Source organism: Rhincodon typus, chromosome 33, assembly GCF_021869965.1.
Source record: "Rhincodon typus isolate 14 chromosome 33, sRhiTyp1.1, whole genome shotgun sequence".
Classification (NCBI taxonomy): domain Eukaryota; kingdom Metazoa; phylum Chordata; class Chondrichthyes; order Orectolobiformes; family Rhincodontidae; genus Rhincodon; species Rhincodon typus.
In genome coordinates, this window is record NC_063364.1 from 34,032,541 (window position 1) to 34,054,037 (window position 21,497).

Sequence of the window (21,497 nt, forward strand, 5' to 3'; positions counted from 1 at the left end):
GTCAGTACATCCTTTCTCAAGTAATGAGATGAGTTAGGATGGAGGATCTTGGATCGGGAAAACAAAGTGTGGAATCTGTTTGGGTGGAGCTAAGGAACACTAAGGAACAGCAGAAGCTGGTTGGAGTTATTTGTAGGCCACCAAATAGTAATAGCAGTGTAGAACATGGTATTAATCAAGAGATGAAAGAGGTATGTAGCATGAACAACACTGTAATCAGAGATCACTTCAATCTGCAAATTCGTTCATTTTTCAGATAGGACTTAATATCAGACTTTTTGGCTCAGAGGTAGGGACACTACCGTTGTGCCATAAGAGCCCTTGTTTTTTGAATCAACCTTTTCAGACACATTATCTCACATCTGCAGGGCCAGTTAGACCTCCTTGCTCAGAAGCAAGGATGTTATCACTGTGCCGCAAGACCCCTCTGGATTCGATCTACATTTAAACTGGGTAAAGTAATTGAACGTTAAAGCTGTGTGAGACCAGATTCTAGAGTGTCTTGGGGATTGCTTTCTGGAGCAGTATGTTGGGAAATTGACTACAGAGCAGGATATCATACATCTAGTATTCCATAATGAAAAGGGGCTTGTTAATAATCTCGTAAAAGATCAACTGTAAATGAGCGACCACAATATGATACAATTTTACATGATTTTTGAAAGTGATGTAACTTAATCTGAAACGAGTGTTTCAAATAATGAAGGCGTGAGGCACAAATTACCTGAGATGGATTGAGAAGATAAATTAACAGACATGACTTTATAAAGGCAAGGGAGTGCCTTGCAGGAACAATTACATAGTTTACAGCAACTATACATCCCTTCAAGGTGTAAAAACTGAAAGAAGTTAGTCAACTGTGGCTAACAACGTAAGTTGAGGGTTGTGTAAGGTTAAAAGAACAGGCTTCTAAAGTTATCTGAAATGGCAGTAAATCTGAGGATTATAGAAAAAGCAAAGGAAGACCAAGTAATTGATACGAATGAGATAACATAATATGAATGCAATCTAGCAAAAACGAAAAAATCTACTTCAAAAGCTTCTATATGTATACAAAAAGGGTCAGGTTAAATTATAATGGGAATAGAGAAATGGCAGAGAAAATAAATGATGACCTGGTATCTAATTTCACTGAAGAAAATACAGTAAAACTCCCAGGATTTGAGACTAGGACCCGAGGTCACAGCGTTTAGAATGGAGATAAGGAGAAACTTCTTCAGCCAGAGAATTGTGAATCTATGGAATTCACAGCCACAGAAAGCTGTGGAGGACAGGTCATTGAGTACATTTAAGACTGAGATAGATAGGTTCTTGACTGCCAAGGGGATCAAGGGTTACAGAGAGAAAGCAGGAAAATGGGATTGAGAAACTTATCAGCCTTGATTGAATGGCGGAGCAGACTCGATGGGCCAAATGGCCTAATGTTTGCTCCTACGTCTTATGGTCTTATAATTAGAGATCCAGTTGACATGGGAGAATGAGAAGTTGAAGGAAACTAGTACTCTTAAGGTTGCACAGTAGAGAGTAATGGGTCTGAAAGTTGATATGCTCATAACATCTGATGGTCTATGTTCCAGAGTTTTGAAGGAGGTGGCTACAGAGAGACTTGATGCATTGGTGATCATTTTCAAAAATTTTACAGATTCTGGAATGATACCTGCCAATTGAAAGTGAGCAAATGTCACCCTAATTTGAAAAGGGAGCAAGAGAGAAAACAGAGAGCTACAGCGCTGTCAGTATTATATTCGTGGTAGGGAAAAATCTAAAAATCCATTATGACAGGGTGACAATTCATGGGCGTCGCCACATTGACAGGCTGAGACTAGTGGGGTACCCAAAGGATCAGTATTTGGACCCCAGCTGTTCACAATATATATTGGCTGATACAAAGCTAAGTTCAGCATATTCAGTGAGGTGGTCAAACTGCAGGTGAAAATTGAACAGACAGAAAGGGCATTGGTGACCATCAGGCAGAGGAGAGGAAGGCAGGTAGTGCAGGGGTCTTCTGTGGCCGTTTCCTTTCTGAAGGATATACGGTTGGGGAGATGACTGTGCAGTAGAAACTAACGTCGTGGCTCCATGGGTGGTTCTGCTGCTCAAGAGGGAAGGAAGAAGAACAGCAGGGCTTCAGTAGTAGGGGATTCAATTGTCAGAGCGATTGACGGGCATTTCTGCAGTCGCAGAAGAGACTCTAGAATGTTTCCTCCCTGGTATCAGGGTCAGGGATGTCACTGGCTGTAGGGCATTCTGAAGAAGGAAGGTAAACAGATACACGTTGTGGTATATAATGCTACCAAGGGCATATGTAGTTAAAGGGCCGAGGGAGCCAGGAAGTAGATTAAAGAATGGAACCAAAGTGTAGTAATCATTGCAGGGAAGTTTCTTAGTGCTGCGGGGAGGGTTTCAACTAACTTAGCAGAGGGTAGGATCCAAAGAAAAGGTTCAGCAGGGAGAGATAAACTGCCAAAATTATCAGCAGGGGCGTCAAGAAGGCATAGAAATTATAGACCAGTTAAGGCACAAGGGAGTTGCTAAGGTTGGAGGATATTTACTTTAATGCAAGGAGTCTGATGCACAATGCAGATGAGTTGAAGGCACAAGTTAATGTATGATGTCATTGCTATTACTGATCCACGATTGAGAGAAGGACAGAATTGGCTGCTCAGTATTCCAGGAGAGACAGGAAAGAAGTAAAAGAGGAGAGGATGGCACAATATTGATCCGGGGATGACGTTTTGGAAGGCTCCTCAAATGAAGCCATACAAACAGAACTTAAAAACCAAAAAGGAGCAATCACAATGCTGGGATTGTACAAGGTGCCCCCAACAGTCCGAGAGAAATAGAAGAGCAAATCGGTAAGCAAGTGTCAGAGAAGTGTAAAATTAGTAGGTAGTGATAGTAGGGGATTTTAATATCCCCAACATTAACTGGAGTCATCATAGTGTGAAAGGTTGAGAGGAAGTGGAATTCATGAAGTGCATCCAGAAGAGCTTTTTAAGCAAGTCTTTAGGCCCTACAAGAGAGGGAAAATGAAGGAAAATTTTAGAAACTCACACCAGGAAAGTGGTTGAAGTATCAGTGGGGACCATTTGGCAGACAGTGGTCTAACTCTGTTAGATTCGTGATTGTTATTTAAAAAGGGCAAGGATGGGCATGAAATCAAACTTCGAAACTGGGGAAAGGCTGATTTTAATAAGATCTGATCTGATTTGGCAGGAGTGGACTGGAAGTAGATGCTTGGAGATAAATCTGTATCAGAGTAGTGGGATGCATTCAAGAAGAAAATAGGGAGAGTTGAGGGCCAATACCTTCCAAGGAAGATAAAGGTTGGAACAACAAATTCTGTGAACCTTTGGATATCATGGATGTATTGTATTGGATTAAGAGAAAAGGGAGGCTTATGATACTGAGGGTACTGAGATTCTGTGAGATACTGATGATTCAAAATATTAGGAGCCCTAGAGAAGTTCAGAATGTGCAACGGGAAAATTGGAAAGGAAATTATGAGAGCAAAAAGGCGCATGAAAATAATGGCAAGAAAATATAGGAAAATCTTAAGTTATTTTACAAATACATTAAGGATCAAAGGACACCTGGGGAGAAGGTAGGACCCATTAAGGACTACAGTAATTTGTATGTGGAACCAGAGGATCTAGGTAGAGTTCTAAATGAAGACTTTGTGATGGTATTCCCTCTTCAGAGGAACAATGTGGTTATAAAAAATCAGGGAGAAAGACTGTGATATATTGAAAGAAATTAGCATAGACCGCGAAGAGGTTCTGTGTGATCTGGCAGGCTTAAAAGTAGATAAATCTCCAAGGCTGGATGAAATGTATCCCATGCTGTTGAGTGGGGCAAAAGAGGAAATGGGTGTCGGCAGCAATTGTGAATTCCTCCGTGGCCATAGGAGAGGTGCTGGAGGACTGGAGCACAGCCACTGTGGTATCGTTTTTCAAGAAGGGAGTAAGGGATAAACCAGGAAACCATAGACCAGTGAGTCTACACTCAATGGTGGGGAAATTATCGGAACGAATTCCGAGGGACAGAATTAATCTGCACTTGGAGAGGCAAGGGATTAATCAAGAATAGTCAGCATGGTTTTTTTTTTAAGGGCTGGCCATGTCTGACTGACTTGATTGAATTTTTTGAAGAGAAAACCAGGTATGTAGATGAGGGCAATGCATTTGACGTAATCTACTTGGACTTCAGCAAAGCTTTTAATATGTCCCACATGGGAGACTGATAGCAAAGGTTGAGAGCCCATGGGATCCAAGGGAGTTTGGCTAATTGGACCCAGAAAGGGCTGAGTGGCAGGAACTGGATGGTAATGGTCGAGGGGTGTTTTTGTGACTGGAATTCTGTGCCCAGTTGGGTCCCACAGGTATCAGTGTTGAGGCCCTTGCTGTTTGCTTGAATGTAGGAGGGTTGCTCAGTAAGTTTGCAAATGTTACAACAGTTGGTGGGCTGGCAACTAGTGAGGAGGATAGTCTTCGATTACAAGAGGGTACAGATGGGCTGATCAGTGACAAATGGAATTTAATCCAGATGTGTGTGAGAAACATAGAAAATAGGAGCAGGTGTAGACCACTTGACCCCTTGAGCCTGCTATGCCATTCAGTATGATCGTGGCTGATCATTAAGCTCAATACCCTAATCCTGGCCTCCCCCATATCCCTTGACCACTTTAGCCACACAAGCTATCTCTACCTCCGTCCTGAAAACACATTGTTTTGGCCTCAATCACTCTCTGTTGTAGTGAATTCCACAGGCTCACCACTCTCGCCACAGAAAATAATTCCTCTCATCTCTACTAAAATGTTTAAACCTTATCTATAAACTAAGACCTTGGGTTCTAGGCTCAGAATACTGAGTGTAGTTTTGATCTTCTTCCTCAGAAAGGTTATTATTGCCATTAGGTGGGGTGCAACAGAGGTTCACCAGACTCAAAGACCTGTGAATGCCTATGAAAAGTCATTGGGTAAACAGGGCCAGTATTCTCTCAAGTTGTGAAAAATGAGAGAAACTGTCATTCAAACTGAGAAAATACAGGATAGATACAGATAAGATGTTTCCCCAATTGAGTCTGGAACAGAGGGCACAATTTAAAAATATAGCGCATTCCATTTAGGACTGACATGAGGAAATATTGTTTTTACTCAGGATTGTGAATCTTTGAAGTTCTCTGTCCCAAAGGGCAGTGAAAGCTCAGCTTTTAACTAAGCTTAAAGTAGAGAGTAATTTGGGGGGTAGTGTGGGTTAAAGACGTTGAAGTTTTTAAGCTACCATGATTGTATTAAATGGCAGAGCAACCTTGATGGGCTGAATGGCATTACCCCAGTTCGTAGTCTCAGAACAATTGGTTGAAATGAAAGGTACCAGTATTTTAAACTAAGTATAATATTTATGTTCTAATATAAAGAATGTTGTCAAGATTTTCTTCAAAGGACAGCAATTCCTTAGATAGCATCTTCCAAATCCGTGACCACTTCCATCTAGAAGGACGAGGGCAGCAGAAGCATAGGAACCAACAGCTGCAAGTTCCCCTCCAAGCCACTCACCATCCTGACTTGGAAATACATCACTGTTCCTTCACTGTCGCTGGGTCAAAATCCTGGAATTCCCTCCCTAAGGGCATTGTGCATCAACCTACAGCACATGGTAGCTCACCACTACCTTCTCAAAGGCAACTAGGGTTCAGCAATAAATGTCAGCAATGTCCACATCCCCTGAGTGAATTAAAAAGAAATGCATGTTCTCATACATTAGAATTAATAGATCTTTCTGGGACTGTTTATTTAAGAACCTAAAGAATTAGAAAACAAACATTGTTTTGTACCATGTTTAGTTGGAGTTGTCTTTCAGCTTCTATTTTGCAAATTATTAGTTTAAAAAGAGTTGCATATTTTAATTGGAGTTTCAGAGCTAGATCACCAGGTAAACCAGTGAAGTGAAACAACAGTTGAATGGTATTATCAATTTCAATGTGTATACACTGACTTAGACTGGAACTTAATTGTAAGTATCCACGTGTTGAATCAAAGCTGCATGATTTAGTGGCTACGTCTGTTATCTTGCTTAACCTTGAGTTGTGTGACACTTCCTGCCCTCCCATGACATTCTAAATTGTTAGGATGTTTTCCGATCATAATTTAGCAAGATAATAAACAGGAGATTGGATTACTACAAACAGTGTAGTATCACTGGATACAGCTGCTGGCAAATTTTCTTAATGGTAGGAAGATGTAATTCAAAGATTAATGTTTTAAATATTGTGCAATGCATCCTATCTAGTTAGATAGGATGCAGAGGGAAAAGTCATTTCACTAGTAATGAGCTTTTTGGATTGTAGTAGAATTGTGAAAGTGAATTTTTGCAGGATTTGCCAAGAATGGAGCCAATGAAGAGTAATTTGGCCCATTTCAGACGATACAAATTCCATGTGTGCAACCTTGCACTTTGTGGTCTTCACTGGGCAGTAGTCCACATTGCTTTCTTCACTCCATGTCATCATCAAGCTTTTGTTTGTTTTCCCTCTTGGTGAATGAATGATTGCTGGTCCCCAGTCCCTTTCATCTTTCTTTCAAGCATTCTAAGAATACATCACAATGGAGTTGCAGATACTTTGATCCAAACCATGTTTGATAACTGGTTTTACTTTTGTGAGTATTTATTTTCAAAATGATACATTCCTGAATTAAAAGATATTTTTGAATAGCTATTGGTTGTATACTTGTACTCGGCAGAAAATTTTTATTTGTATCCAATCTTGGAGTAAGCTGTTCCTTTTCTAGTGAATCTTAATACTAAGTATTTTTGCAGCATACAAGTAACATTATCGTAGATGCCTCTTCACTTCAATATTTCCTTGTTTGTTTCTCTGACTGCATGTGTTCCTTTGGGATTTGCACGAACAGCTTGGTATTCCAGTGACCGTTGTTTCTTTTATGTTCTTTTATTTGCAATTAATATTGGGTAACAATTTTTTGTGGATTTATATAGACATGCTCAAGAAACATCCTAAGGCACAAAATGAAAAAAATAATTAAACATCTTTTTACAAAATGCCTAAAGTTCGTTGCGTTATAATTAAAATAATTTGAACCAAAGTATTTCTGGGCAGACCTTGGCAGTTCTAGTCAGTAGCTATGTTGCAGTTTTGGTGAGTGTTACTTTGTATTAGTAGTTTAGTGATCTATTTCATTTTCTGTTGCAGTGGGGGTCAGCAGTATATTTGTGTTACAAGAAGTCCTTGGCCAAGACCAACAGTATAGCATACAAAGCTGGTAAGTTCTGCATCCAAAATAAGATCTGATTGGATAACTTTTAGGCAAGGATAAATCATCCAGAAAACTTTGATTTTGCATACACAGTAAGGAAATTGAGAGTCTCGCATTAGGGGCATCGCCAATGTGAACTTATTTTACATGCTGAAGTTTTGATGTTTGTTATTGAATGAGACAACAAGGCATTTGGAAGTGACTGTTAATATTGAGTGATCAACGCATGAATGAATAGATCAGTTTTTTCTTTCATTCATGGGATGAGGGCGTTGCTGGCTAGGCAGCATTTATTGCCCATCCCTAATTGCCCAGAGAGCAGTTAAGAGTCAACCACATTGTTGTGGGTTTGGAATCACATGTAGGCCAGACCAGGTAAGGATGGCAGTTTCCTTCGCTAAAGGACATTAGTGAACCAGATGGGTTTTTCCGTCAATTGACAATGGATTCATGGTCATCATTAGACTCTTAATTCCAGATATTTATTGAATTAAATTTCCACCATCTGCCGTGGCGGGATTCAAACCTGGGTCCCCAGAACATTATCTGGGTCTCTGGGTTAACAGTCCTGCGATAATACGACTAGGCCATTGCCTCCCCGATGTTGAACCCAACAATTCATCACAATTTCATTAAGCTATTCCTAAGAATTCCAAATTTCATAGTCTTTCCTTTACTACTGTAGGAGATTTTATGATGCACAGAATGTAAATTTAAGCTTTAAATTAATCTGGAAACAGCATATAATTCTCGTATAGCTCCATTAAAAGGTATTTGCAATTTCACCTTATATGCACAATTAAATTTTGGCATTTCTGGGCTGAGGCCAGGGTGTGCCGGTGACATTGGGTAGGGGAAATTGTTACTCTTCTTTACTGGTTGCCAAGAATTGCCATTGTTGACGGGCCAATTGGAACCCAGCTTTTTGTTTTCTAGTCTTAGGGGGATTTGCAAAGATTAGCTGAGAAATAAAACTAACAAATAAGCCAGTAAGTTGTTAAGACACTGGTACAGTGAATATTGTGTTTGGATTGAGTGTTATTTCTGAGTTTCATGAAAGGATCTTCTAAATAAATACATCGGCTGTAATCTTACACTCAAAGACTCGTTGTACTGAGATGGGAATGGTTATAATACAAATATTTTCATTTTTGTCTCTTGTCTTGTCTCTGCAGGTTTGATATGTAGGTATCCAGAGGAAGACTATGAATCCTTTCCGTTGCCTTCATCAGTACCTCTATTTTGCTTGCCAATGGGAGCAACCATTGAATGTTGGCCTTGTAATACCAAATATCCGCTCCCTGTCTTCTCTACATTTGTGCTTACAGCAGCTTCTGCAACAAAGGTACATACATGGCAAGCCTGTTATTTAATGTACTATATGTTTATCTTTGTTTAGTCAAGAAGTAGCAGTTTATTAAAACTTCAGGTGTGAAAGTTATGAAATATAAAAACTGAACTTATAAATCAAACCTTTTATTTTCTGTTAAAGAATTTGTTGCCATGCAAAAGCTGTAAAACATTTATTGTAATTTAAGGGACTTGATAGCTTGTTGATAGATGAACAGGCCAGGGATCATGAGTTGAAATTAGGTGATCAATTTGTGAAAATAATTCTATTAGTTCCATGGTTCTAGTCCAAAATTATCATTATGTTGTAAAAGCCCATCTCTTTCACAGATGCCATTTTAGGAAAGGGAACCTACTGTCCTCCTTATGTGATCATTTATTTATTAATGTGGGTGGCTCTGGCAGGGCCAGCGATTATTGTCTATTCCTAGTTGCCCTTGAGATGGTGGTGACGAGCTGCCTTATGAAACAGCTGCAGTCCATTTGGTGTAATACAAATGTTACTTATCATTTTTCAGCCCAAGCCAGATGTTGCCCAGGTCTTGCTGCATTTGGGCATGGACTGCTTTGGTAATTGAGAAATTGTGAATGGTGTTGGACATTGTGCAATCATCAGAGAATGTCCTCACTTCAGGCGTTGTGATGGATGGAAGGTCATTGGTGAAGCAGCTGAGAAGATTGACCAGCAACAACCACCATCATCATCAGAGATAGTAAGAACTGATGCTGGAGTCAGAGATAACAGTGTGGAGCTGGAGGAACACAGCAGGCTAGGCAACATCAGAGGAGCAGGAAAGCTGATGTTTCGGGTCAGAACCCTTCTTCAGAAGTCGGGGAGGGGGAAGGGGCCTCAGAAATAAATAGAGAGAGGAGGGGTGGGCCTGGGCATTCTTCTTCCAAGATGCAATCAACCAAGGATATATTTCCCTCCCCATCCCTATCTGCCTTCCGTAGGAATCGCTCTCTCTGCGACTCCCTCGTCTGCTCCACACTCCCCACTGGTCCCACCACTCCCGGCACCTTTCCCTGCAACCGCAGGAAGTGCTACACCTGCCCTTACACCTCCCCCTTCACCTCCATCCGAGGGCCCAAAAAAACCTTCCACATCCAACAGATGTTCACCTGCATATCCGCTAATGTGGTGTATTGCATCTGCTGCTCCCGATGTGGCCTCCTCTATTTCAGTGAGACCAAGCGGAGGCTCGGAGACCGTTGTAGAGCACCTGCGCTCTGTTCGCGACAAACGATAACACCTTCCAGTCGCGAACCACTTCAGCTTTCCCTCCCACTCCCTGAACAGCATGTCCATCCTGGGCCTCCTCCAGTGTCACAACAACGCCACCTGGAAACTGGAGGAACAGCACCTCATATTCCGCCTTGGGAGCCTAAAACCCAATGGTCTCAATGTGGACTTTACTAGTTTCAAAATCTTCCCACCCCCGGCCTTATCCCCGCCTCCTTGACTTGACACAACCTGTCCACCTTCTGTCCCACCTATCTGCCCCTCCCACCTCACTGACCAATCCCGACCATTGCCTACCTGCACTCACCTATCACCATCCCACCTGCCTCCCCCAGCCCCACCCCGTCCTCTCCGTCTTTATTTCAGAGCTCCCTTCCTCCTCCCCCCTTTCTGAAGAAGGGTCCTGACCTGAAATGTCAGCTTTCCTGCTCCTCTGATGCTGCCTGGCTACTGTGTTATCACAATCATCATCTCATTTGTGTTCTATACAAGACTGTAAGATACAAGACCAGAGTTAGGCCATCTAACCCACCTGGTCTGTTCCACCATTCGATCATGGCCAATATGTTTCTCAATCCATTCTCCTGTCTTCTCCCTGTAACCCTTGATCCCCTTACTTATCAACAACCTATCTATCTCTGCCTTAAGCCTAAGAGAATCCTGACCTACAACTCCCACATCTCTTTGTGCTTTAGATTCCAAAGCCTTTCCCCATTTAGAAAATAGCCTGTACCTCTATTCTTCCAACCAAAATGATTAACCTCTCACTCTCCCACATTGTATTCCATCTACCCCTTCCTTGCTGACTTTCCTCGGCTGTCCAAGTCCTTCTGCAGCCTCCCCGCTTGCTCAACACTAGCTGTCCCACCGTCTATGTTTGTATCATCTGCCAACTTAGCAACAATGCCCTCAGTTCCTTCATTCAGATTGTTAATGTATACCATGAATAGTTGTGGTCCCACCACTGACCCCTGCTGCACCCGACTCGTCACTGGCTACCATCCTAATAAAGACCCTTTTATCTCCACTCTCTGCCTTCTGCCAGTCAGCCAATCCTCTGTCCATGCCAGTAACTTGCCCCTAACACCAAGGGCTCATCTTAGTTAGCAGCCTCCTTTGTGGCACCTTGTGGAAGGCCTTCTGAAAATCCAAATAGATCACATCCACCAGCTCTCCTTTGTCTAACTTGCTTATTACCTCCTCAACTAATTCTAACAGATTTGTCAGGCATGACCACCCCTTGATGAAGCCATGCTGGCGCTGCCCAATTTTGCCATGCACTTCCAAGTGCTCTGCAATCTCATCCTTATGCCTGTTACCAGCAGAGAGCTCCCCCTCTCCGATTACCATTGATTCAATTTTTCTAAGGCTCCTTGATGCCACACGCAATCAAATGTGGCTTTGATGTCAAGGACTGTCAAACTCGCCTCGCCTTTGGAATTTAGTTGTTTAGTTCAAACATGAACAAGGCTGTAACATTGTCAGAAGCTGAGTGACCTTGGAGCAACCCAAAATAAGTGACAGTGAGCAGGCTATTGCTTAACAGTGCTTTCAAGCAGCACTTGTTCATGACACCTTCCATCACTATGGCTGAGAGTAGACTGACAGAGTAGTAACTGGCCAGGTTGGATTTGTCCTGCTTTATATGTACAGGATGTATCTGCTCAATTTTTCATGTTGTCAGCTGTACTGGAACAGCTTGGTTAGGGGCATGGCACTTTCTGGAGTGCATGTCTTCCAGTCTATTGCCAGGATGTTGTCAGGGCCCTTTGTGATGACTACTTACTTGTACATATTACACTCTGATCACCCATGTTTTTCTTTTTTGTTATCAGTACATTTTATGGATTTAAAATTAAGTAGGGTATCCGAGTCTTATGAATCAGGATGATCCTGGAGTCATTATCTGTTGTGTGCAGCGTTGAATATATAACTGAGTGACTATAGACTATTATGCTAAAAATTGTGATGATAAGTAAACATGATATGTAAGTGGGGCAGGAACACTTCAAATAATGTTTGTACTAATAAAGAGGTTTTATCTCCATTTTAAGAGCTTTTATTTCTATAATAGCCTCATCTGAAAACTACTTATCCAATTGTGCATCTTGTTCTAATTTGCATGTTGATTTTTTATCAAAAATAATTTAAAATACTGAGAAATCCACAAACACACAGTTTCAATTTGCCTGATGTGGGATGTGTTGTATCTTAACCTATCTCACTTACTTCAGACACAAATTGTCATAGTTACAGCATGGAATCACTGGTATGTAAATAACCAGATATAACTTCCAGTTCAGTGTACTCAAGTTTTGCACTGCTAATTCATAGGAATGTAGAAAATAGGAGCAGGAGTATGCCATTTGACTCCTTGAGCCTGCTCTGTCATTCAGTGTGACCGTGGCTGATCATTGAGCTCAATACCCTAATCTCAGTCTTCCTCCATGTACTTTGATCCCTTTAGCCCCAAGAGCTATACCTACCTCCTTCTTGAAAACACAATGTTTTGACCTCAACCAGTTTCTGTGGTTGTGAATTCCTCAGGCTCACCACTCTCACCACAGAAGAAATTTCCTCTCCTCTCAATCCTCAAACATTTACCCTCTATCTTTAAACTATGACTTCTGGACTCCCCACCATTGGAAACATCCTTCCTGCATTTAACCTGTCTCGTGTTGTTCAAATTTTATAGGTTTCTTGGAGATCCCCCGTCATCTTTCTAAACTCCAGTGAATGCAACGCTAAACAACTCAATTTCCTTTCATATGTCAGTCCTGCCATTTTAGTAATGTGTTTGGTAAATCTTCACTGCCTTCCCTGTATAGCAGGAACATCCTTTTTCAGATAAGGAGACCAAAACTACACACAATATTCCAGGTGAGCCCTCACCAGTGCCCTGTATAATTGCAGTAAGACACCCTTGTTCCTCAAATCCTCTTGCTATTAAGGCCAACATACAGTTTGCCTTTATTTCTTGCTGTACCTGCATGCTGGCTTTTATTGACTGGCACACGAAGACATCCAGGCCTCATTGAACATTCCCCTCTCTCAATTTACAACTGTCGAAATAATAATATGCGTCCCTATTTCTGTTACCAAAGTGGATAACCTCACATTTATCTGCATTATACTGGATTTGCCGTGCATTTGCCCATTCGCTCGCTTACCCTCCCTCCAGCTTTGTGCCATTTGCAAACTTGGAGATGTTACATTTAGTTCCCTCATCTAAATTATTAACAACATATTGCGAATAGCTGGGGTGCTAGTATCGATCACTGTGGTACCACAGTAGTTACTGCCTGCCATTCAGAATAAAAGACCCATTTATTCCTATGCTTTGTTTCCTGTCAGCTTCCCAATTTTCTATAGAGAGAGACATGAGCAGTTGCTTTACTTTCAATTTCCTCCACAAAGAAATCTGAACAGGCATGATTGGTAAAGAGTATACTGCTGTATGAATACAGAATGTATCAGACCAACAAGGAACAATGGATAAAAATAAAAAGACTCACTGGTGGTTGAGCTTGTCCTACATATCTGTGATCTCTTGTGTCACAATGTATACAATCCCCAATCTATCCCACCTAATAGTGATCTAAATTTGAGAGAGGCAGAAAACACAGACCAATCATAAAATGGTTACAAGGAGGCCATATGGTATGTCATGTTTTTGCTAGCATTCTAAAAGAGCAAACATCCAGGAAATAAATCTGGAACATTCCTGTCTGACCCCCTTTAGATAGTCAGAATTAATCCAGGAAACACATCCCACTTTGCCGGATATTTGCAGACTCAACCCCTTTAATAATCATTATATAGTAAGTTTTTAAAAATTTATTCATTTGTGGGACGTGAGCATTGCTGGCTGACCAGCATTTATTGCCTGTCCCTAGTTTGCCAAAACAAAATTAAAAACAAGGCATTGTTTCTGTACCCACGTTATGATGTGTAAATTATATGATGCAGTGTTGGGCGCACCCAAACTAATTACAGATTTATACTTGTAGTTATTCAATGGAATTGTTTCTGCTTTCATCACCACAGCATACCAGATTGGTAATTGCCACCTAGTGTTGTTCTGCTATGTAATGGTTCAAACACCCTTCCTCATTGCTCCTAGGTTTATGGTGCAGCTATTCAGTTCTATGAAGCTCTTCCTCAAGAGAATCTAACAGACAAGCAACGATCCCAACTAGGGCTGGTCAGTGCTGCCGACCGAAAACCCATCCTCTCAAAAACAGCTCACACCAGCAAATGCATCTGCCTTCTGTCGCATTGGCCGTTCTTCGAAGCTTTTCGAAAATTTCTCACATTTTTGTACCGTTATTCAATCTCTGGGCCTCATGCACTACCCATTGAGAAGTAAGTTCCATGTAAAAAATTAATTCTTCCTGATTCTGCTAGAATTGATGGTGCATGTTGAATGTTCCCAGGCATTACTCCTGATTGTTAGTTTACCTCACTTGGGCTGTGGTGATGGCTCACCTGACTGGGGAAGGGAAGATCAGTCAGAGTTCCCACTGCAGCTGTTGTTTAGTAAGTCGTGCTGCAAACGCACATTGTTATTGGTGGGTGATGCCCCCACCACCGCCGCCACCACCAAACATTGGCATTTGCATTGTTGTCATTGGCATTTAAGAATTAAGACCAAACTGGCCAAAGTATTAGAGGGTGTATTAGAAGCTATAAGTCAGTGAGGTTTCGATGCCTTTAGAATACAAGGGCACGAGTTAAATGGGCAAGATTTTAAAAAAAATAGAAACAGCATTCAACCTTACGCTACAGAATGATTCCAAATTCTGGGGCTATTAATGCTGGGCCAGCTGAAGTCAAATAGCTCAGTGCTGACAAAAGAGGGTCACAGCTGGAACCCTGCATTTTTTTTTTCTCCCTATCCTCCTGTTTTCATAGTAAGGAAAGATTTGGATGCTGTAAAACTTTGTGATGTTTAAAAAATGCCTCTTATTGGTGAATGTGTTGTAATGGCTTCAGCGTAATTATATAATACAGTGTAGATAGTTTCCTGAATAATTAATACATCTTCCATTTGCTAATATTTTCCTACCTTGGCTGTCAGTATGTTGGAATATAATCATGATTTCAAGTCTGCATGATGTATGCAGTCCATGGAAGTTTCTGTTCTCTGACCAAAGCTGGGATAATATGGAGGATGTGCCAGCAATTGTATGGTGGAGTGGCTATCTGCCTCACAGCTATGCCAAGGTTGGTAGGGAGCTTTCAACAAAATTTTGCTGATGCAAACACTCACAATCGGAGTGCTTGTGTTTATTTATTTATTCCTCCATTTCGCTCCCTATTCTCCTCCTTAACTGTGATTATAAATGTGAGCTCTGCTAATGTTATGCTCTTCACTTTGGTGTCAGCTGTCAATAGATGTGTTTCACATTAAGCTCTATCTTGTCTTTATTTTTATGTTAACAGAAAAATGATTTAATACATTGGCAAAGATCAAAAAAGATACAATCCTTACCTTAAAGGTTTTGTTTAAAAAAGTCACAAAATAATATGATTGAATTGGATGGACTTGTAGCTAAAAGATCATGGTGAATACCAGTGTTTTCTCCATGTATTCAATATACTTAAACTTCTATTTTGCAGGCACATCAGTCATTTCATGCATAATGTCCCATTTCCTTCTCCTCAAAGGCCTAGGATTCTTGTGCAGGTGGGTGTCGATTTGTTTGGTTGCTATTCACAGCAACAATACAATACTCTTTGATGTCTTCTGTTGTTTGGATTACAGCAGGACCATATTTCCATTTGACAAGCTGCCCCAAAAATCATCCTGAACATTTGTAATATGATAGTGCATCTGAAATGGTAAAGTTCAATGGAGAAAACAAATTCCATAGAATATTGTGTTATTAAAATAATATTAGCAAAAGAATGAAAAGTGAGAGATCCTGAATTTAAAATAGTTAAAATTTGAAATGCAAGAAACTGATATTATAGAGAGAAGCTTTTCTTAATGTGAATTAAGAAAAATTAATTCATATTAGATTAAAATTCAGCAGATTCTATCTTCTCATTTGTTATAGCAATCACCGCATGACTATCTGATGCTTTGCCAACCTGTATCATCGCCATTACCTTTGAGGTAAGTACAGATTTAATTACTTTAAGCTTTATTTGAAGTAGAAATTGTATCCTTTGTTTAGGGCAGTGTCCCACTCAGTACTCCCAGGTAAGCAAGAACTGGTGGAGGTTGCAGCCACATAAACAAGACTGTTTAATAATTGTAGGTTTCCTTCCCTAAAAAGCATTAGTGTACTATTGGATTATACAACAAACCAATGGTACAACTGATACCAACCATTTTGAGAAACTGAATTCAAACACTCCAATCTCCATGGTGGAATTTGAATGGATGTTCTTGGAATTAGTATTTCATTATTAATTATTGATTTTCAATGTTTTGTATCTGGTCTTTGCTCTTATGCCAGTGTGATAACCCCAAAACACTGAAGTAAACTTGTGTACACTAGTATACCTACAATAAGATGACAGAGTAGCACTGTTAGTAACAGAAAATCTAATATTCAGTTGTCTGCACCTGTGCAATAGCTAAAATTGTAATATAAATGAAGCTGCATCTCTTACAGGAACGTACGTCTCTAAAGCAGATGGCTTTACAGTGCTCTCTGATAAATGTGTAGCTTCCTATGCCAAAAAGATTTTGCATCCACTATTTTAATCTGTTCTACTGATTAAGTAAGCAAAATGCAAGAACAAAAAGACAAAAATCAAGAATAAATGAGTTCAAATATGAAGCTAACGAAAAATATAAGAACAAAGCTTTGTGCTTTAACTTTGTCATAAGAGTCTTGACTGAATTACAACTATGCAATTCATTCCTAGCATCAGTTCCTTATGTTGTCCAACAACGTATGATGCATTTATAACCAGAGAGCAATGCTGTTTCTTCTTCCCTTTCATCTTTTGATGTTGAGTACTTAGTTGAAAAGTAATCATCTTGTGGTTTTGGTCGCAAACTGGCAACTATGCAGTTTCCTCGAGGTTTTGACAGATATCTGCCAGATATTTTCAACTGGTGGAAAAAGGCAGCATGTTGGATTGCAAATTAAATTATCTAAATGACATGATTCTGTACCATATTGAAATTGATTAATTATGATTTCAGATAGAGCTGAAAGCTGTACTTGGATTTCATGCAACATATTGTTTGTAAATGATGAGGGCATTTTATGAATTTTCATATTGAAGGGATTAATTGCAATAAAGCCAGTTGAATTTCATATTTTAAACAATGAAATATTATTTCTTGGAATTCAGTACAGTATGTTTTCTTTCAAAGAAACGTCAAACAGGAGGTAGTTATTCAAAAATTGAAATTTGGTGAATTATCACAATTGTCTTGTAAACTGTACTAAGTGCTCACTCAAATTAATGTTCTTGTGAAATATTTTTGAAGATTCACTTTATTAATCATCTTAAGATTGTGCATAAAACAATGTTATAGCATATATTTCCAAACATCCAAGCTCATGAATTTCATTGTGCCACATACTCCTCCGTTAAAGTGCAGGCCTTCGAGTGACAGGGAAGGGTTCAGTTCCCTGCTACCACTTCAACAATAAGTTAATGAAAACAATTCGGTTTTCAAAATTATTGGAAGGTATTTTCCTTGTGGGCAAGTCAACTCTTGTTGCTTTTAGGAGTCACTCTATATTGTTTGAGTGAGCACCATAGAGTCAGCTCATCTGCTACAATAACTGCTTTGAAATGGTCTGCAGAGTGGAGGGCATTTAGAGAATGCATGTAATACTTGCTGCAGTAAAAGGCATAAATTAGGCAGTCCAGACATATATTTTAGTCAGGCAATCAAAGTGAAAGTAACCAGTGCATTACTTCACTGAATTCTGATGTCTGTCTATTTTCCTTTCAGTGGTGGCAGTTTCACTACTTTGTTGCAGAACCTGGGCCCAGAGAAAGCAATAAGTCTGCTATTGTATGCACTAACCGAACACAAGATTCTTATTCACTCTGTCCGACCGGCTGTGTTAACTAGTGTGGCTGAAGCGGTCGTTTCTGTGAGTATTAAGCTCACTCAAACTTTTGAGAGATTTCTTCATGGAGCTTTGCAAAGATGTAGTAGTTTGGTTTATATATTTATGCATAGTTTTTCTGTTCCTTGGAACACTGATCTTAATTTAGTTCCATCTTGGCTAAAACACTCCATTCAAGATTAGCCTTTAAATGTGAATTTGTGTGAATTTTCATTTAATTCTGCTTATCATTAATTGTATGTCCAAAACACTCGGGTTTTTAGAAAATTCATTGTGTTTAGAAATTGGCAAGGAGAATTACTGTTGCAGTCATTAGATTATTAAATCAATTCATGTAATGCCAGCATTTTGCTGTAAGTCATTGCAGACCACCTGAAAAGCGGATCAGTGTTGGCTTTTTTTAGGGGCATTAAGGTCAGTTCTAGCATTCTGACCTCCAGCATCCAATGTGCAAACGGAGCACAGACTAGGGAGCACAGACTAGGAATCACATCCAGGACCTTTTGGTCTGTTTCTGCTCAGGTGAATTCCGACTTTACAACTGAGCCATTGAGGAGCTTTTAGAACATAGAACATAGAACAGTACAGGCCCTTCGGCCCACAATGTTGTGCCAAACTTTTACCCTAAACCTAAGGTCTATCTAACCTCCACCCCTACCTTATACTAGCATCCATATGCCTATCTAATAGCTGCTTAAATGCCCCTAATGAGGCCGACTCCACTACCCGCTCCGGCAATGCATTCCACGCCCCTACCATTCTCTGAGTAAAGAACCTACCTCTGACATCTCCCCTATATCTACCTCCACTCACTTTAAAACTGTGCCCCCTTGTAATAGCTACCTCCACCCTAGGAAAAAGTCTCTGGCTGTCTACTCTATCTATACCTCTGATCATTTTGTACACCTCTATCAAGTCACCTCGTCGTTCTAAAGAGAAAAGCCCCAGCTCTCTCAACCTTCCCTGGTAAGACCTTCCCTCCATTCCAGGCAACATCCTGGTAAATCTCCTCTGCACCTTTTCCAATGCTTCCACATCTTTCCTGTAATAAGGCGACCAGAACTGGACACAATACTCCAGATGTGGCCGAACCAGGGTTTTGTATAGCTGGAGCATAACTTCACGGCTCTTGAACTCAATCCCTCTATTAATGAAAGCTAACACACCATACACCTTCTTAACAACTCTATCCATCTGGGTGGCAGCTTTCAGGGAACTGTGGACATGAACCCCAAGATCCCTCTGCTCCTCCACACTGCCAAGAATCTTTCTGTTAACCCTGTATTCTGCTTTCAAGTTTGTCCTTCCAAAATGAATCACCTCACTCTTTTCAGGGTTAAACTCCATTTGCTACTTCTCAGCCCAGCTCTGCATCCTATCAATGTCCCTTTGTAACCTAGAACAGCCCTCCGCACTGTCCACAACTTGACCCACCTTCGTATCGTCCGCGAACTTACTAATCCATCCTTCCACTCCTACATCCAAATCATTTACAAAAATCACAAATAGAAGGGGACCCAGAACTGATCCTTGTGGTACACCACTGGTAACTGAGCACCGTGTTGAATATTTTCCGTCCACTACCAACCTTTGTCTTCTAAGGGTCAGCCAATTCTGAATCCAATCTGCCACATTTCCCCCTATCCCATGCCTCCTTACCCTCTGTATGAGCCTATCATGGGGAACCTTATCAAACACTTTACTTAAATCCATGTATACCACATCCACTGCTCTACCTTCATCCATGTGTTTGGTCACCTCTTCAAAGAATTCAATAAGGTTTGTGAGGCATGATCTACCCCTCACAAATCCATGCTGACTATCACTAATCAAACTGTGCGTTTCCAAGTGATCATAAATCCTATCTCTCAGAGCCCTTTCCAATAATTTGCCCACCACTGAAGTAAGACTAACTGGCCTGTAATTTCCGGGGTTATCCCTATTCCCTTTTTTTGAACAAGGGAATGACGTTTGCCATTCTCCAGTCTTCCGGCACTATACCCGTGGACAGTGAGGAAGAAAAGGCCCTGCAATCTCTTCCCTCACTTCCCGTAGAATCCTTGGATAAATCCCATCAGACCCGGGGGATTTATCTATCTTCAAGTTCCTCAAAATTCCTCATACATCTTCCTTACTAACATCCACCCCCTCTAGCCTACCAGCCTGTTTCACACTGTCCTCCCCTACAACTAGGTCCCTCTCAGTTGTGAATACCGAAGAAAAGTATTCATTAAGGACCTCTCCTATCTCTTTAGGCTCTGTGCACAAATTCCCTTTACAATCCTTGATCGGCCCTACCCTTTCTCTGATCATTCTTTTATTCTCACGTACATGTAAGAAGCCTTGGAGTTTTCCTTGATCCTATCTGCCAAGGTTTTTCCATGCCCCCTTGTAGCTCTCCTAAGCAATACACCTTTCCGTTGGTGTTTCTGATTGTGAAACAACAGATATTTTTCTACCACTGTGACGAGACGCTTCCTATAAGCTGCAGTCTTTCCCTTACAAGCGCCACAATAGCAATAATGAAAAATTTAGGAAGTTGACATGAACTGTCATAGAATCTGTAATTCTAATCTCTCAGTTGTGAAATCAATTTGCATTTTGTGGTGTGCAGGAAGTATCTAGGTTTACTGATGCCTAACAATTCAGTAACATTCATTGGGGGCGATAGAAATAAAGTGCAGTTCATTACTGACAAATGCTTGATCCTATTGAAAAATTGATTGTTTAATCATATATCATGAAAATGAAATGGAAGAGAGTAATGACCTGCCAGATTTTAAATATTTGGACATTTAGTGTGGAGGTTGGGAGGATTGTGGAATGATCTGGTTGAATTTTTAAATTCTTTAAAGATTTTTTTTTGATTTTACATTTTTGATAAATTTGCCAAATCATTTAATTATGTCTTTAGAGCTTTCCTGTAAGAGTGATTGGTGATTTGAGGCGTTTGCATTGCTTCAGATGGCTCATAACACTGATGAAAAAAGGAGATATTTATTATGCAGTTGTAAGCATGTTGGCTGAAAAGATTTGGAACTATTCCCTACAGTCCATGATCGTGTTGTTTGGAAATAAGCTTACAATCTGGAGACTCTAGCACAATTCCTTGTGAAAATGTTAGAGCCTTGCTTTTTCCCTTAGATTTATTTGAGAAGTTGGTTTAAAAAAAATCCTGAAATCATGAGATTGAGGAACTGCCAGAGAGAAATTGCTGAGCCTGAGCAAAACAGCCAAATGAACATGTGCAAGCTTGAAATAATATCACCAAAGAACCCCTAGATTTTCACCATTGATGTTAATTCAGCTGGTGCAGTCAGCTTCAGCATTTCCGTTCAGCTGGTCTGCTGTTGCCAGAAAATCATTGCTGAAATAAAAATGTTGGCTTGAAACTGAATAAAAAATGAGAAAATACTTTGGAACTAATCATGTCTTTAAAAGTACATTGTTTTAGAAGCATGAGGGTAGCTCTTAATCTTTAAGTTGAAAAGATATCTGTTCAGTGTATGAAATTCTAAATCATAGCAATACAGAAACAGGTGATAACAACCTCCTTTATATAACATTAGCTTCTTG

General features: G+C 40.3%; 1 protein-coding gene across 9 annotated transcripts in view; it reads left to right on the plus strand.

Annotated features, from left to right (window-relative positions):
- Positions 1 to 21,497, plus strand: part of dennd4a (DENN/MADD domain containing 4A) — a 110,023-nt gene that overhangs the window by 24,309 nt on the left and 64,217 nt on the right. For all 9 annotated transcript variants that reach the window (XM_048615932.1, XM_048615934.1, XM_048615933.1 and 6 more), the window contains 6 exons: positions 7,214 to 7,283; positions 8,453 to 8,622; positions 13,994 to 14,235; positions 15,493 to 15,559; positions 15,933 to 15,991; positions 17,801 to 17,945. In XM_048615932.1, coding sequence (XP_048471889.1) covers positions 7,214 to 7,283; positions 8,453 to 8,622; positions 13,994 to 14,235; positions 15,493 to 15,559; positions 15,933 to 15,991; positions 17,801 to 17,945 — 753 coding nt within the window. The remainder of the gene's footprint in view (positions 1 to 7,213; positions 7,284 to 8,452; positions 8,623 to 13,993; positions 14,236 to 15,492; positions 15,560 to 15,932; positions 15,992 to 17,800; positions 17,946 to 21,497) is intronic.